General features: G+C 40.2%; 1 protein-coding gene across 2 annotated transcripts; it reads right to left on the reverse strand.

Moving 5' to 3' along the window:
- Positions 1-1,147: 1,147 nt before the first annotated feature.
- ZFYVE21 (zinc finger FYVE-type containing 21) lies at positions 1,148-16,426 on the reverse strand. 2 transcript variants are annotated; one of them, XM_065635223.1, is made up of 8 exons: positions 16,255-16,426; positions 10,281-10,331; positions 8,179-8,347; positions 6,359-6,434; positions 5,532-5,623; positions 4,667-4,720; positions 3,029-3,171; positions 1,148-1,792 (listed from the first exon to the last, which is right to left on the reverse strand). In XM_065635223.1, the coding sequence occupies exons 1-8, from the start codon at positions 16,384-16,386 to the stop codon at positions 1,757-1,759; spliced, it is 753 nt and encodes a 250-aa protein (XP_065491295.1). In that variant the 5' UTR covers positions 16,387-16,426; the 3' UTR covers positions 1,148-1,756. The 2 variants fall into 2 exon arrangements, with proteins under 2 accessions (XP_065491295.1, XP_065491296.1); XM_065635224.1 differs by lacking the exon at positions 4,667-4,720.
- Between the last annotated feature and the right edge of the window lie 171 nt (positions 16,427-16,597).

Consider the following 16,597-nt stretch of genomic DNA (forward strand, 5'->3'; position numbering starts at 1 on the left):
TTGAAAAGGGTAAGAGTCTGGTGAGGGTTATACTGTGTAATTTGAAGTCTGCCTGAGTCAGTCTGGAAGAAAATATGAAGGAGCAGATAGAAGTAGGAAGCGGGTTGTGTAGATGCCAAGTCAAGGAGAAGAAAGAAACAAGGTTTAAAGAAGGATTTAAGAAAGGCAATAGCTTATTTGAGGACAGTTTCTGTGGTTCTTGGCAGCCTACATCTGTTGCCAAGGCAAGTTATGCAATAACCTATTCCACTACATTGTAGTTTCAAGCAAAAAAGAAAAAAAAAAGGCACTTCACTGGAATTTTAATTGTACATGATTTTATATACCAAAAGTATATTTTGAATGTCCCATTATAAGTTTTAGCCATATTTCTTGTAATTTTTTCCCATTAACAGTATGCAATTTGATTAATTCTTCATGTACAAGTTCTGTGTATAATTTATATATCCATTTCTGCAGTGCTGTAACTTGCTTTTACCACAGGTTAGCATTAACTGTATATATTGTGGTGAAAAGTGAAAGGGTATTATTGTTGAAGAATTTGCTACATGAATGTGATGATTTCAAGAGCCTATGATACACTAATCCAGAGAACATGTAAATGTGCACAATAAAGTACTGCTAAGGCATGGCTGCATTCTCCACTGTTTTTACGTAGGTAGCAACAGCAGATGTGCTTTTGGTTGTTGTCTACAAAAAAAATAATTCCAGCTTGGTGTGTTGTGTCTGTTAACTCACCTTTCCTCATTGTTTTACCAGCTGCACAGAAAATGACTTGCCAAACAATTTTGGAACCTCCTTACTCCTGTCTTCCAGCTGTGACAAATCAATACTTGTCTCAAAAAGCTCTCAAGGGTCCTTTACACCCGAGCTGACAACTGAGCCTTGTGTGCTGCTTCACTGCGTGTTTACCAGCACAGGAGGACAGGGGACAGACAGACACTTAGAACTAAAGTTAAGATGCTCTTTAGAAAAATTCAAAAGTTTCAGAGAGTAGAGACCAGAGTACCCAACATTAAGGAGTCATATATTGTAAAATAAAGTATCACCTCATTTTTTTTAAATAAGTGAATTAATTTATTCATATTTGTACATAAAGTTGTATACAATTTCAGATAGCATTACAGTTAAATTTAACAAAAGCTAGTTAGCAAAAGGAAAATACAAAACTAAAAATTATTCTGGATACAGAAGGAAAGTTTCAAGATCATGTTCACTTAAGTCCAGTTTGGTGGTATTTGGTGAAATATCTAGATGTTTAAGATGAAATGCTTTAAAAAAAATCAAGTAACTTCTATAAAATCATATCTAAGGCAGATTTTATTGTACATTGATTTTAAACATTTGGATAAAGGGAAAACCTGAGATCTATACCCAAAAGCTATTCTCTGCAGAAGAGACATAAACATATGTTTGCTTTTTGTAGCAAACAGTATATATAATTGTTACTATAAAAGTTGTGCTGTACATTAGCTGTAGTGCAGGTCACTTTCATATGAAGTGCCCATAAAGGCTTAACAAAATATACAAAGTTTTACAAGGTGAGGCTGTTTAAAGCATTAATTGTATACATATTGCACACTATAGTGAATACTCATGGTTCAAAAATTACTCACATTGCATTTGCCAGTTCTTACATAATGAACCGTGCTGGAATGAGAAAGGGTCAGGAACAGCAAATGTTACCGGCTGTCAAGTGAGCAGAAAGGGAGAGGTGGGGGCTGGTGTCTTCCCTGGAGTGGCCAACAGGTTGCTGTTACTGGTCCCGGGACTCATAAAGAAGTTTTGTTGCCTAACATGGAGGCAAAATGTCATTGTGTTAAATTGAAGTTTCACTTGCAGCCACCTTATCTCCTTCATACCCCTCCAAAAATTTCCTTTAAAGACAAGGCTTTAAATTCTTCCTCTATTTTCTTCTTTCTGAAGATTTTAGATTAACTTATATTTGTTCCTTCTTGGTCAGAAATGACCATTTCCAATCAAAGCTGACTTGCAAAGAGTTATGAGTAGTATTTCAGAGATTCTGGCAATCTCTCTAGAACTTCTACCCGCTTCCCCCTGCCCATGCTTTGGTGAGGTGTTCCACTTGTCCCAAACTATGGGATCAAGCAACCCCCTGCAATGGAACAGCCCTGTGTTCTCTAGCAACACATCCTTTCACATGTTGTTGACCAGGAGCTCAGCAAGTCTCACTGCTCTGGTCACTTACTCAAAACTCCCGTCAAAGACGACAAATCCTTGGGGGGAGGGTGTTAAGCCTGTCTCTAAAATACCCATTTTCACCATGTCTGCAGGAGCTGCATCGCTTGTGAAGGGTGAATTAGATGAGGTAAGGAAGTGCTCGCACGTCAGCATGAAGCCTGAGGGCACTGTACTGAACACACGTTAAATTCCAGGGCAGAGGTAGCTAGGGAGCTGAACGATGTTGATAAAGAAGCCAACAGCCAGACACTTGTATTTGTTCATCTGATTGATAATTAGAACTGTAATGTATAAGCTGTCTGCAAAGTTCCAGAACTAGTTGGGGTGGTTTTGGTTTTTGTTTCCCATAACATTGACTTATGAAATAATAAACTTCAGTTTCATTAGCCAAAAGATGACACAATCTTCCAGGGGGTCCTGCCCATACCCCTGTTCCTGTTTTCAAAAAGTAACTTCCTTGAGCCTTCATAAAGTAGTAAAAAGAGTTCACTGAGTTTAGGTTCAAAAGAGTATTTCATAATGCATACTCTTCACTGAGTAACACAAACCAAAAGGAACCTGAGAGTCTAATTCTTACTTCTTTTCACATCTAAGATCTTGAGCAACCCTTTGCAGTGCATATCTTCTTCAGGTATCTGAGCATAAAGCAACAGTCATGTTCAGAACAAGCATCCATAGCTTCTGTCTCCTTAGCAACAAGGCCCTAAAATCCTTAAATAAAAAATAATGAAAAAAGACTCCGAAGGCTGCATACATTCTAGTGCTGATAAGCACCCCACGTAAAGATTTTCTTCAGCCTTCTGTCGGTTTTGCGTCCTTTGCTTACCTTATGCATAGCAGCCAGCCAGCTGGCTGACAGCTTCTTGTTGCAGCTCAAGTCTTCGCTGGCTGTGAACTTCATCTGCGTGAGCTCCTCCGAGCCAGGTACCTTGTACTGCAGAATCATTCCTATGGCACGAGTGTTACCTCCTGAAAAAAAGGAATAAAACCTTGAGCAGCAACAGGTTTTGCCAACTAAGTAACACAACTTCTTCTAGCTAAGAAGCATGTTTGAGGAAAACTCTCTCGTCGCAACACACAGCCCTAGCAACTGGGAGTGCACTAACAACTGCTGCTTCAGAGGAGGTGGTGATCGCGAGCGTTAATGCCAGGCAATGTGATGTGCAGAGTCAATATTGTTTAATTCTCTCTAGCAATCACTGAGAAAAAAAAACTTGTATAAGCCATCATAGTAGATGCTGCAGTTTCATGCTGTAACCTGCAGTTTGTAAACTGAATTACTAGTGTCCAGTTAGACTGATATCAGAGGGATCCCCACGTGATACCAAGTCTGACATAGCAGCCAAAGTCCCTCCAAACCCAGCAAAGCTGGGAAAGAAAGGTGCTTATGCAAGACTAGAGGACAACTGGAAACATCATTTACATCCTGAAGGAAATGCACTGCAAAAGACATCGCTCTGACAACAGTGTGATAGCCAGATGTTTGTTTCTCTTTTCCTCTAGCTGCATAGAGATTAGAATAAACCAAAGCAGTGACACAGAAGTGAAACAAAGGCTTTGTTTGGAATACCACACTTTATTGGCATTATTTCCTGAAGCAGTAGAGCATAAGCTGAGCCCCAGGAAGGCTTCCACCATACCCAGGCAGACATTTTTTGCACAGTTCTTTTTAAAAAGTGTCTGCATGGGAGGGCCATTACTGGAACATCCAAGGAGCCAGACAAAGGCAAGCTCAATCTAAGCAACCTGATCAAAAGCCCACAACCAGTGTTTATATAAGGAGTCATTCACTCTTCTTCTAGGATGAATTGAAATCCAACTTCTTCGCTTGCTCTCCTGCATCTACCTGGTCAGACTAACAGATTAAGGTACTACTTAAAGATAAACCAGTGGAAACCAAACACCTCCAGCCTTCACCAGTTTTATTTATTCACAATGTCCATGTCTGGCACTCCAGGACATGACTGAGTCAGGCAGAACACACCTTATGCAACAAGACGTCTTATTTACTTTAAAGGTGTGTAAAAGCAAGCCATTAGTTAACAGTTTGTTTATTCCGTGCAAAGCCTTACTGGCCAGTACACAAGAACTATGTTACTCATTCTGGTTTACACAGTTCAGCACAGCTCTGCTGAAGTACGTGGCATGTAACACTGTGTGCCACTACAGACACTATTTCTCATCTTCCCTTCTTTGTTCCAGCATGGACAACAGCACACATGTTCTAAAGAAGGCCTCAAGTGGTTTAGTTCTCCTCCAAAGTTACAAAACATTAATCTGCAGTTTATTAAACAGACACATGGGAAGGAACGGATACATGTCAGATCTGAACATAACTTGTCTTAAGTTGAACAGCTATAGATCAAATTAACAAAACAAAACAAAACACTGCAGAGGAAGAAAGAAGGGAGGGGGGCCAGGACAACATGCTTGGGTGAGTCATGCTCAAAGGTACTGGTGATACCTTCAGTAATATGCTGGCTCTCCAGAAGGCTGGTGTAAGTGTGAATATCTTTGTCTACCATCAAGAAGGAAGGCAGGCAGGCAAAAACAAAGCAGTCAGAAGAGCAGTGAACAAGGAATTATAGGAGCATTAAGTAACTCAGCAACAAATCTGGTTGATTCAAACACCAAGATAAGTTTATTACAGTTAACGTGCTGTACTGACCGAATATTGCACAGATAGGGTGTCCAATTAGAAAATTCCAGCAGTGCCAGAGGTGTTGCTAAAGAACGATTATTAAAATTCCTGACCTTGTTTGTTCTCATTTCAGTGAAATCGTATTCAAGTTCATCCTGAAATACTCTCAAAATCTGGTAAGAGATGAGGCAGTAAGTAACTGCCCTCCGATTCAGATGTTACCAGTTTCATTGGCCACCCATTAATCTTGAATTAAGAAAGTACAGTTTAACTATTTTTCCCCCCAGTTTCCCCTCTCACTCTCCTCACCATATTTTGTACCAGTAGAAGAGAAATCCCAGCTGGATTCTGAAATGGAAACTACCAAAGACCAACAGTTCCCTCTTATGAGGTTTTGAATAAACAGATATTTATATTTAGCCAAGAGAAAGTACCAGAACAGATGATGACCACCTTTACCCAGGCAAATCAAGGAGCTCTCCCATTTAGAGCTGTAAGGTAACTTCTCAAGTTTTAGGTTTTTCCCAAAATCTCAGTAGCCGCATGGACAAGGTTTCAGATACTGCACTGTTCTGAGAGCAGTTGTAACTATGTTAGTTACACCTAAGTTACCAATGACCTAGAAATGCACTGTCTAGCTCAAACAATAATTTCTTAATAGTTAATTTGTATTCAGTGAAAAATTTACCTCCAGGAGTAAATCCCTCTGTGAGTATCTGAACAGTTGAAATCTGTATAATTTCAATTTCATAGTGGCTGTCTCCATCCAAAACCAGATATCTACATAACAGAAGAAAAAACGTTATTAAAACAAAAAAGTGTTTGGTTGGTTTTTGTTTTGGTTTTTTTCCTACAATATCAAGTCCAAATCAAAGGAAAAAAGTAAACATAATCTCCAAGTGACTAGCTGTTCATATGTTCTTTGCGGTGGGGAGGTAGAGAAATCAAGCAGGAAAAGTTAATTTTCATTGAAGTTCTTCACCTAAAGTAAAACAAACAAACAAGCCACCACAAAATCAGTTCAGTTTGCCAGGGGACCCTTTCAAAATTTGAAAAGCATTCTTCCAAAGTTCTGGAGGAAGAAGAGAGCACAGAGTCTAAAGTGTTCCAGCCAACCAAATTGTAAGGATGACCGAAGTAATGCTTTGGCTGTAACGTTAAATGATCCAGTGCAGTGATCATTCTCAAACAAGCTTTATTCAGTGGCTACAGATTTTCCCCCGTCCCCCCTTCCCGTGATCCCCCTATTAGCTGGCAAAACCACTGTACTCTAGTGGCACTCAAAGGCACCACCGGCGAGCAGAGCTCCACCATTCCAAGGCACTCTGATCCACACCGCTGGTAAATTAAAAAAATCTTAGTCCAATAAAGCTGTATCTATCCTTTCAGCCCAATTACTCCAATATCCTTGCAGCAAGTTACTCTTATATTTTGTTTAGGTTATTATATAACAATACAGCTGTAAGTGCAAGAACAATATAGTTTACAAGTGCAATTTCTATCAATCTTTCTCACCTCTGATTGTTGGAAAGTCGACAAACCATGAGCTCAGATTTATCAGATGTTCCCAGAGTCACAAAAAATGTAGCACCTGGAAAGACATGGTTTAGTGTTCTAACACAGAATTCAGGAAGGAACATTCAAGTACCAAAAAGCATAACTAGTTTTTACTTACTGCACCTAATGCACTGAACTGGGTGAATTGAGAGACTAATTGGAATGTTAAATTTATTAACATCAGCAGAACGCTCAAATATAAAAAGCTGGTCTTTAATTATCGTGTTCTAAATCACAGAACCTTTCACAAGTACTGGGTAATTTCTCCCCCATCTTGTGGAAATACAGATGATATCCAAGATGAATCTTTTAAAAATGAGATATTTGGAGATGGCAAAAACAGGCAGTTAAAGACCCTACCTTGTCACCATAATATACACTATTGTTTCAATATTCCAAACAAATCCGACGGAAGAAGCTAACAGGAGGATGTAACCTTCAGCTCTATGTTTAATAAACAGTGAAGACATCTCTTTTCCATTACTGAAGGCCAGCCCAGTCTTACTTTCAGGTCAATGAACTTCAGCCTTCAAATTATGTTTCTTCCTGTCCAAAACAGCCCCTTTGACATTAGGAAAGTCATCTTAGCTACGTCAGTGAAGTGATTTATAACTTAAAATAAAGCAGACTACACACCTAACCACTTTATTTCCCCCATGCCTCATGGTCCCTCTATTAACTAATCCCAATAATGTTGGTCTGGGAAACGAAGACAATAACATGCAGCCTGGCTGAATGGGCTGCGATCCACCTCCACAATCTGAACCGTGCAGCCTCAGAGACCTGCACCTCACCCTCTGTTTCACAATTTTCCACAGCCTCACTGACCCCCTCAGCGTGGACCCCCAGGCTGCTACTGAAGCGAGACAGAGGCGACAGCAGCAAAACTACAAAGGATGTCACAACTACCATATCTCTGACCGAGACCTCTGGCTCTACAGTAAGTCAGCAACAACTTCAGATTTGAATTGTACAACATGAATGCAAGCAGGACAAGCTTTAAAAAAAAAAAATCTCTGGTTTAAAATACATTATTTAAAAACTCATCTGCACCCTCGTCTGCAAAGCAGAGTAATGAAGGATTTGTCTGTTACTGGGATGAACCTAGAATCTCCCTAGGAACATTCGCAGTAGTCAGATGTGTGGTTTAGCTTACCGATTGTACACATCGGCATCATGCTGAGAGTTGAAAGCCCATCAAAAGGCACCGAACAATCACAGACTATTTTAAAACCTGAAGTTTCAGCTTTCTTAATGTAACTGGAACACGAATCACTCTGTTGCATGTAGTTCTAATGCTGTGCAAAATGGACCACTCAGGACGATCTGCCATCAACCATAGCTGTAGGCCATGGACAAGATCAAAGCCCACAGACAAAGCTCAAAACAAGCACTGTGTCTTGTTAGAAAATATTAAAATATTATATATCAAGCACTTTTCATCCCTATTTAATGTAACAGGAATATGGCTAAAAGATGCATTATTTTAAGAAAAATGCCAACTGCACACACATCTGTTCTTGGAGGCGTTAAAAATTCCTTTGTGTTTAATTAAATCAGTCTTTGTAAACATTGACTAAAAAGTGTAAGCTTCTCTCTAAATAAATGGATAACACAGAATTATTAGGTGTCAAACAAGAAGCATGACCATGGAAAAGGATTTAAATGAGACAGACTGCAGCTTGTTTGACAAGAGACATTTATCACATTTGTTCAATGCCGCATCTGAATAAATATAAATGAGATCAAAACAACATATACATGCATTCGGTTCTTACCATTCATGAGCACTTTAAGCTGTTTGTCATAAAACTCTGTTTCTTTCTGAGAGATGAGGGCACATTCAGCACACTGGCGCACAGGGTCCACGAAGCACATGCGAGGCAGAGGCACTTTTTTACTGCAGCACTTGTCACAGAAGCATTTTCCACATCTTCGGCAGTGATGCTAAGCATGAGAGAACATTTTGTTTATTTATTTACACAGGAAACTATTAGGGAATAATTTGATAAAGTTTACTACATTAAATATTCTCCTCCCCAAGAAACGGAACAGTTTCTTAGGCGTGAAACATATGACTTGAGGGGTAGGTAAAAGAAATTTAACTGCTGGAGTGGTAGAAAGAAATCTCTGAAGACTGAACACAAAGGACTGACTATAGTATGAACACAACAGCACTATAAGCCTTTGTTGGTGCTCTGTAAATACGCGCCTAAAGCAGACAAGACACCGAAAGGGCTTCTCCAGTGCCCAGTAAATCCTTCACCTTACTGTCAATAAAAACGCAAGAGAAGAGTGGTTTCTAGATCCCTTCCCACTTCCAAACAAAGATCTTGTGAAACTTCAAGTGGAGAGACTATTCTTTTTCCTTAAAACTTGCTCTCAAGTTTTTCCTATGGAAACTTAACACCTAAAGCTATTTCTTTATCAGAAATATCAGGCAGCATAGTACAAATCCGATGAAGTTGCAAAATCAGAACTAGTATTTCAATGTGTTTCACAGCTACTAGATCTGTACCAAGTGGCTCGTGCTCCACATCTCTGTCAGGGTGTGACAGTCCCAGCAGGGCTCCCTGATGCAAGTTCTCACGTCAGACAGAACAGGTATTGCCAGGCAAGCAGGAACCGATTCGTGGCTCAAAGCAACTTTGAACAGTTTGATACAAGGAACTGATACGCTGCAGTTTTGGTCAGTGTTAGGCTTTCCTTCTAAATGTGATGCAAAATTCTCTGGAGTACTCATTTCCCAAGGTTACTTCCATTTACTTCCCAAAGCTAACACAGCTAAAACACAGCAGCCTAATAAACTAGTGCTTCTCAAGCAGAATGCTCCAACCAACCACCATGCTCTTAATCCATCCAACTAAAAGGTAAAACAAGAACTAGGAGAAAGTACACTCTATTATTTAGGAGTACTAGGATCACTAACTGACATCCTAATGCTCTTCGGGCCTCCTGAAAATTTACACCTATCTGGTAGAACACATTACTACGTTTGGTTTAGAATTTCTCCTTTCCTCTCCCTCCAAACAATAAATTAAAAAACATCAACTATGTCAATGCCCTACAAGTCATGTTTCCACATCTTTCTTCACTTCCACAAGCACATGGTAAAAAAGAGTGTCACTGTAGTCCTATACAAAGAAATTATATTCTCTGCTAAAAGTCACTGTTGGCCTTTTTTGTGAGGCTGCCTTCCTTCTCCATGCAGAAACCCCAATATCAGCAGAATGTTTTCCGAGAGCAGTACTCCATACACCAGCCTGCATTCCACACAACCTGCTCACTTTTACGTAATGAATATAATTTAACCCTAATGTTAAGTGTTTTCATACAGTGAGCTTAATTATGGCTCACAGCAATCAAGGCAGTTTACACTTTCTACTTATATCGAAAATTCCCTTTTCCAAACCTGAGATAAATCTTGTTTTACTTTGAGAACAGAAGAAGAATTTGAGGTTTTGTTCTCAATATTTGACAATATGGTTCTTTAATGTAAGATTATAATTCATTACTCCTGAAAACACTTTTGCTTACATTCCCACAACTAATTTTATCTCCTGAAACGCAACTGAACTAGTTGGTTTGGTTTCTATGTCAGTACTGATGTTAGCAACACTCTAGCATGAGTTTCTGTAAGTCTTCCTTTGAATGTAAATCCTGTGGGCATCCAGTAATTTGGAAAAACCCTATGTATTACACATTGAGCAACAAGAAGAATTTCAAAGAAAATTAAAACAAGAACAGAAAGAAAACCTAGTGTAAGTTACATCAGACTTTGTACGCTATTCTACTGAAATCTTCTACATTTATAATCAAAAGAAGTCCATATTAGTATTTTGCAGTAGTTAATGCTTTACATTTCATTGATTTCTCTTACCTTTCTAGTTATGAAGTCAAATTTTGTATCACACTGCATACATCTCGGGCACTAGAAAACAGTACAAATTAAGATTAATCTATGATATTTCTAAACCTTTAATCCTACTACCATATACAAAGACTGAGCTTTATATTATGCCCTGAAAAGAAACACCTTCAACAAATTTCCATCCTTTATCTTTTCACCATGCATAGTTTTCATATATTTTCATATTGATGCAGCAAAGCAACGTCATCCCCATTTGTAAGACAAAAAAAGCTGCCAAACTCAGTCGCCCTGAGGAATGCTGCATTGTGCCAGCAGTCAAAACTACATTTCAGAAGTACTTATGTTTAATTCTGTTCGGCTATCCAGACAGTCATATATTCCAGAGTCGACTGTTTTTATATAAGTTGTCACTCTCACTGTATTATACCATGATGCTCTGTTGACTCTCAAAAACATTACCCTCAATAATTACACATTTCTGAAAGACACTAGGATATATCTGGTTTTCTTCCAAGCCACTAAGACTTAATTTCTATTCCAGCTACAAAATGTCACTTCCTGAAACAAGCTTACACCCACACTCCTCCCAAAAGAAAAAACAGAAGAAAATTGAAGAAGTTTCTCACGACTAAGTTTAAGGGGTGACAGTATTATTTCTCTAAACTAGCAGAAGCTATCAGTGATTGTTATGACAAAATTTTCTGTACAGAAAGTCACCTACCAAAGGGCTGAATCTCAGCACTTAGATCACTAGATTTTCACTAAGACTTTATGTATTTTTATCCACCATATCGAAAATCACTCTCCAACTGCTTATACAGCAGTTTTTATCATATTTGCAAATATTCATGCAAAATTATGCCCAACATCTGAATCAGGAGAACACTGTTAGATCCTGTAGTAAATTTTATAACTCCAAGAACCTAAACTTTTCAAACCTGACTACGCGAGACTACAGCAGAATGTCATCTTAAAAGCATGCCCTAAGCTGAGCAGGTGCTGTTTGCTAAGCACACAGTAATGACCATTTGCCTTTAATTAAACGCATTTCAATACTTAACCCTGTATCTTCTATAAACTCCTCCAGGTTACAACAGCTTTTGTCATCTATTTCAGGGACTTTCACTTCAGCAGATACCCAACCACTGTCACAAGTTCAATAACTATAGCCAAGAAAATAATACAACAGCTCAATTAACAATTCTCTTGAAACTTTTTCTTTTGAAATGCAAAACTGTTAATAATTTGCAACAGTTTATATGAAGTGTTCTGACAACTAAACAGAAGTTTAACAAATTAGAGAGTGTCTGCACTCACTGTAATGGAACATAAACAGCTATTTGCAATATCTCTTAGAACGAACTATCTGTTTCTAAATCCCACAGAAAAGAGAACTGGAAGTGTTCCATTACTGTTTCAAACAGCACACTGAATTAAGGCATCCAATCACCTCTTCTCTCAGTGGCTGTAGAAAAGCTGCTTCTAACATTCACTGAGAAATAACCTTCAGCATAAAGCAACTTCAGCATTCCCCAGGTTTCAACCATGTGACAGCTCTACAGCTGATACTGCATTTTACTCTACACTGATCTTGAGTTAGTGTTTTAATTTTTGAGGCATGTAGCTTAACAGCTTGTCTGGGAGCTGGACCTTCCAAGAATTTTTGTATAATTTGAATTTACCAGGAGTCTAACTCATTTTCTTAAAGAAAACATGGGGATTTTTTTGGTCAGAAATTAGAAGCACGAGCCACAAACTAGAGGGCAGGGGGTGGGGAAAACACTCTTCTAAATACTGTCCTAAATAGATTTCATACACAGTGCTAGCCTAAACATACAAGTTGCTTTGCAGCAAGGAACAAAGCTATCCATCTTTTTATTTCATATAAACCACACATAAAAATATTTCTGAATTCTAAATCTATCAAGCTAACAGTGTCTGATGCACAGAGCAGTCATAAACAAACCATGAGTCAAATGGCATACAGTAGCAGGCATCGCAAAATGGGATTTTCCTACAAAAATGTTACGTTGTTCCTTCAAGGCACGTCTGCTTTAAGTAACCAAAATGAAGTGAACCCATTTGCATAATATCAACTTCTACGTTGCCTGGGAAGAAATCTCTACTGAAGAACATCTTGAAAGGTGAATCTTTTCTATTCATCCATATGCTGACATAAGTAGAAAGTGCCTGAGTATTAAATTAAGCTTTATTGCTTGAAGGACTTTTTTTATCACATTTACAAAGAAGCAAGCATGATATCTGAGTTGCTTTTCATATCTTCAAGATACAGGCTTTTTAAAACCACTGCAGATCTGGAAGAAAGAAATTAAATAAAAATGTATTCATTTCACATACAATCAACATACCACTAATACTGACATCGGCTTGCTTCATATAGCAAGAAGAACTGGAAGAACACCTGACAATTGTTGGATATTCATATTAATTTAAAAATACTGAGAGCTAGATCACTTGGAGGGACAGGAGTTGAACTCGATGATCCTTGTGTGTTCCTTCCAACTCAGGACATTCTATGATTCTCTAAATAGAGTACAACTTCTCACATGTCTACTGAAGTGTGATAAGGAGTTTGCATAATACTTTGAATCCAGCCAGAGGTGAGAACACTGTAGATGGACAGGAAGCTATAGTTACACTTCATATGCTTTATTTGCATATACAATAACAAAGTGATTCAAGAAGTGATGCAAGGCAACACCTGGTTGAGCTTGTTAACATAGTGAACTTTTGCAGATGTCAAAGTTCACAAGCTCATCAAATCACACGCCTGACCAAAACAGCTGATGCCAGAGTGAAAACAACACAAACATAGAGCAGATACAGCTTAGGATTGTCTCTGATATTACAGCTGTACAGGGCCAATCCATTGCCTGAGCTACACGAGTTTGCCAGAGCGCAGCTCTGTCACACAACTTGTGCCGACCCTGAGAGCCCGAGCCAACTCACGACCCAGCTACACGAAGCTCAGCTCCCTCCGCAGGGATCCAGGAACCCCAGGGAACCCGGCACCACATCCTTGCGCTCCCCTCACACACCCCAGCTCCAAGGCACACAGTGTTCCTCGGCACATAAACATCTGGCATACAGCTGGATGTCACAAGGTTTGGCGACCTCTGCCTTCAAACACACAAGTTTCACTCAATTTCTAGTCCAAGTTTTCCTTAATGGGAACAACAGCAGTTGAGCTCTGCTGGTGATTAACAAAGAAACTTGGGGTTCGACAAAGCACACGTGGTGACCAACATTTTAAGCTCTGTCTCTAGTTTAATGATGCTGAGCATGATTTTTATCATATTATCCACCTCACTATTTACATTATAAGTACAACTACCAAAAAGAAAGTTTCCTGTAGTCCTGCTTCAGTCATATACTTCAGCTCCTCAAAATAAATTATATTTTATGACTGTATAATCTTGCAACATAAAATGAACAAACTGAAATATATTTCAACACTATATAAGTTTTGCAAAACTACTAACTGCCATAAATCTTAGGTGGCTTTACTTTAAAAAAAATAAGCCAACAGATTTTTCCTACATAAGAAAAATAGAGCTACTGAATTTGTGAGCGTCACTGGCTGAACAGCAGAAGGCAGCATATTTGAAAAGCCAGATCAACATTCAATAATACCAGCCTCTTGTCTTGGACAAAGAACACTTTTTTTTTTTTTACTTATGTCTGACATAGTAACAAGAGCAAGTGTTCTTGCTGAATTCATTCACTAGATAACACTGTTTCTTTACATTTCATTTTCTTATTAAAAAGATGAGTTTTATAAGCTTCCCTGTATATCACATACCTGCTTTACTTAAAGAAAATGTTCGCGTCATATTTGGTAATCATCAACCAAATGGATATCAGAATTTCAATGAATTTTAAGTAATCTAGTAAAATAACTTTTTACAAAATAACAATAATGCAAAGTTAAGAATACAAATTAACAAACACATTTAAAACATTTTCCTACAACATATTTCTTCTCAATATCAAACATCACCAAGTCTGATGCAAAAGCAACATTCGAATCACAAATCAACACCATCAGCCTACTGATCAGCAGACTACAGCGGAAAAGTTGAATTTTAAGGAGAATGAATATCTGCAGAACAACTGCAATATAAAATTCAAACTGACAAAACACAGACTGATGTATCTAAAATTGTATACAGACTTAATTCTTAAATATATCTAACCAGTTTAAATAAATCCTACCACAATTCTCAGCCTTCAGTTGAATTAAGACAGCACTATAGATTAGACTGAAATAGAAGTACCTTGCATTTTTTAAATGAAGCTATTCTGCTATAATCAAGGACTACCGAAATATAAAACTACATTTCAGAAGGTCAGGGAGAAAACTAATTTCAGTTAAACTGTCACACAAATTATATCCACTGACAATGTCAGGAATCGGGTTTCCAGGCGGTGCAGGTCAGCGCGCACATGGCACAGCAAGTCACTGCGCAGCAAAAGGAGATACCACGCAACACAAAGGGAAAGCACTTACACAATAACTGCTCAGACTTTGCTACCTGCTCCCTGATAAATACACACCCCACCTGCAACACACCCAGTGTTCCACACCGCATGTGGTGCTGGCCAGGTGGGAGCCCCACGCTGAACACCCATAACTTCCAATGACACTCTGGTCGCTGAAAATTTTATCTTACCTACACTTCATATAAGACAGACACCCAGAGGCGACTGATGACAGGGAGGATTTTTTTTTTTTTTATTCACCACATATAGAAAAGAATAATTTGAGAAACTCCCACAAGATACTCTAGCAGACCACTTATTTTAAACAAGTTGAAAAAGTCACTTTCCAATAAAGGCTTGTTATTTTGGACAAAACCAGCAACTGACTTACTAGCCATGCACCTTAGGACACTGAAGGTCAGTTCTCAGTTGCCTGAGCTGCAGAAGCTGTGCTAGCACAGTGAGCCTCTGGAATTATTTCTGTTACATAAAACTTTCTACCTCAAGAGACACCAGGCAGAGGTGAAATTTTCTTCCTCATTCCTAACCAAGGACGACATGGTGTTCCCATACAAAACAGATCAACCATGTCAGTATCTGACAAGGAACGGCTTTGTTTAATGACTCCCTGCTTAAATTCATATTGGCTCGTCAGAAATAAATCTCAATTCTTGTCACATGTAAATGCATTGGCATGTATCCACACCACAGAACGCTGGCAATAAATAAACAAACAATTGATTCCAAGTTGTATTAGCATCTAGCAGTGGGGACTGGCAACGAATAATGCATATTACATGAACTTTAATACAACATCATGATCACGTAGTTTACTTGAAAAGTATTTAAAGGCAAAGTTGACTGAAACGGTCTAAGTTACTCAACACTCGTTTAACACTAAGAACATTCACACTGGGAGCCAGAAGGGCTGTTCTAACGCTAAGTTATTGCCTCAACATTTTGCCTTTTTTTTTTTTTAAATCAACGCGGTCTTCAGAATTACCTTTCTAACCATGTAAAGAGGATGCTCCACTAAGCATTCACGCCGCACAGTTGACTACACTTTTAACCCAGTAAGCTCCCCATTGATTTCGGTGACGGGGCCACGCACCCGTCAAGAACCAGTGACGCCGCGCTGCTCTTCGGTCCACTAATTCAAGCGACAACTAAGAAGCGTGGTTTGCAGCTCAACAAACCGCGCTGGGGCGAGCGGAGGGGCCGAGCCCGCCCCGCGCTCCCCGGCACCGGCGGCCGCCGAGCCCCCCAGGGGCCGCAGGGGGGCACCCCCGCCCCCCGCGCGGCGCCCCCCGCCGCTCCGACCGCCGCCGTGCCCCGGCGAGAGAGGGACAAGCGGGAAAGGGGAAGAAGCGCCGTCCCAGCCTCGGGTTTCTCGGGCCGCCCGGGGCAGCGGCCGCTGAGGCGCCGGGAACCCCGCGGGAGCCCCCACCCGGGGAGAGAAAGGGCGGCGCCCCCCCGATACCTCCTTGTCAGGCACCCAGGGGGGCTCGTCCAAACCGAAGGGGCTGCGGGCGGAGCGGTGCTCGGGCACCATGCGCAGCCCGCTGGGCGAGCGCACCAGCTTCTTGGCGTCGCGGGCCTCGCAGCCCGACATCTTCCCCCCTCGACCTCCGCCACCGCTACGCGCCCTCCGCCCCGCTCGGGACTGGCACTGCCGCTGGCCAATCGCCGCCAAGAGCCTCCGGAACGAGCAGGACGCGAGGCCAATGGAAAATAGGGAGCAGCTAGTCCCCGCCACCCGCCCCAGCCGCCCAATAGAACACCGGCTCCGGACTTCCCAGCCAATCCCGTATCGCCTGGGGTTT

This window comes from Caloenas nicobarica, chromosome 5 (assembly GCF_036013445.1).
Source record: "Caloenas nicobarica isolate bCalNic1 chromosome 5, bCalNic1.hap1, whole genome shotgun sequence".
Lineage (NCBI taxonomy): Eukaryota > Metazoa > Chordata > Aves > Columbiformes > Columbidae > Caloenas > Caloenas nicobarica.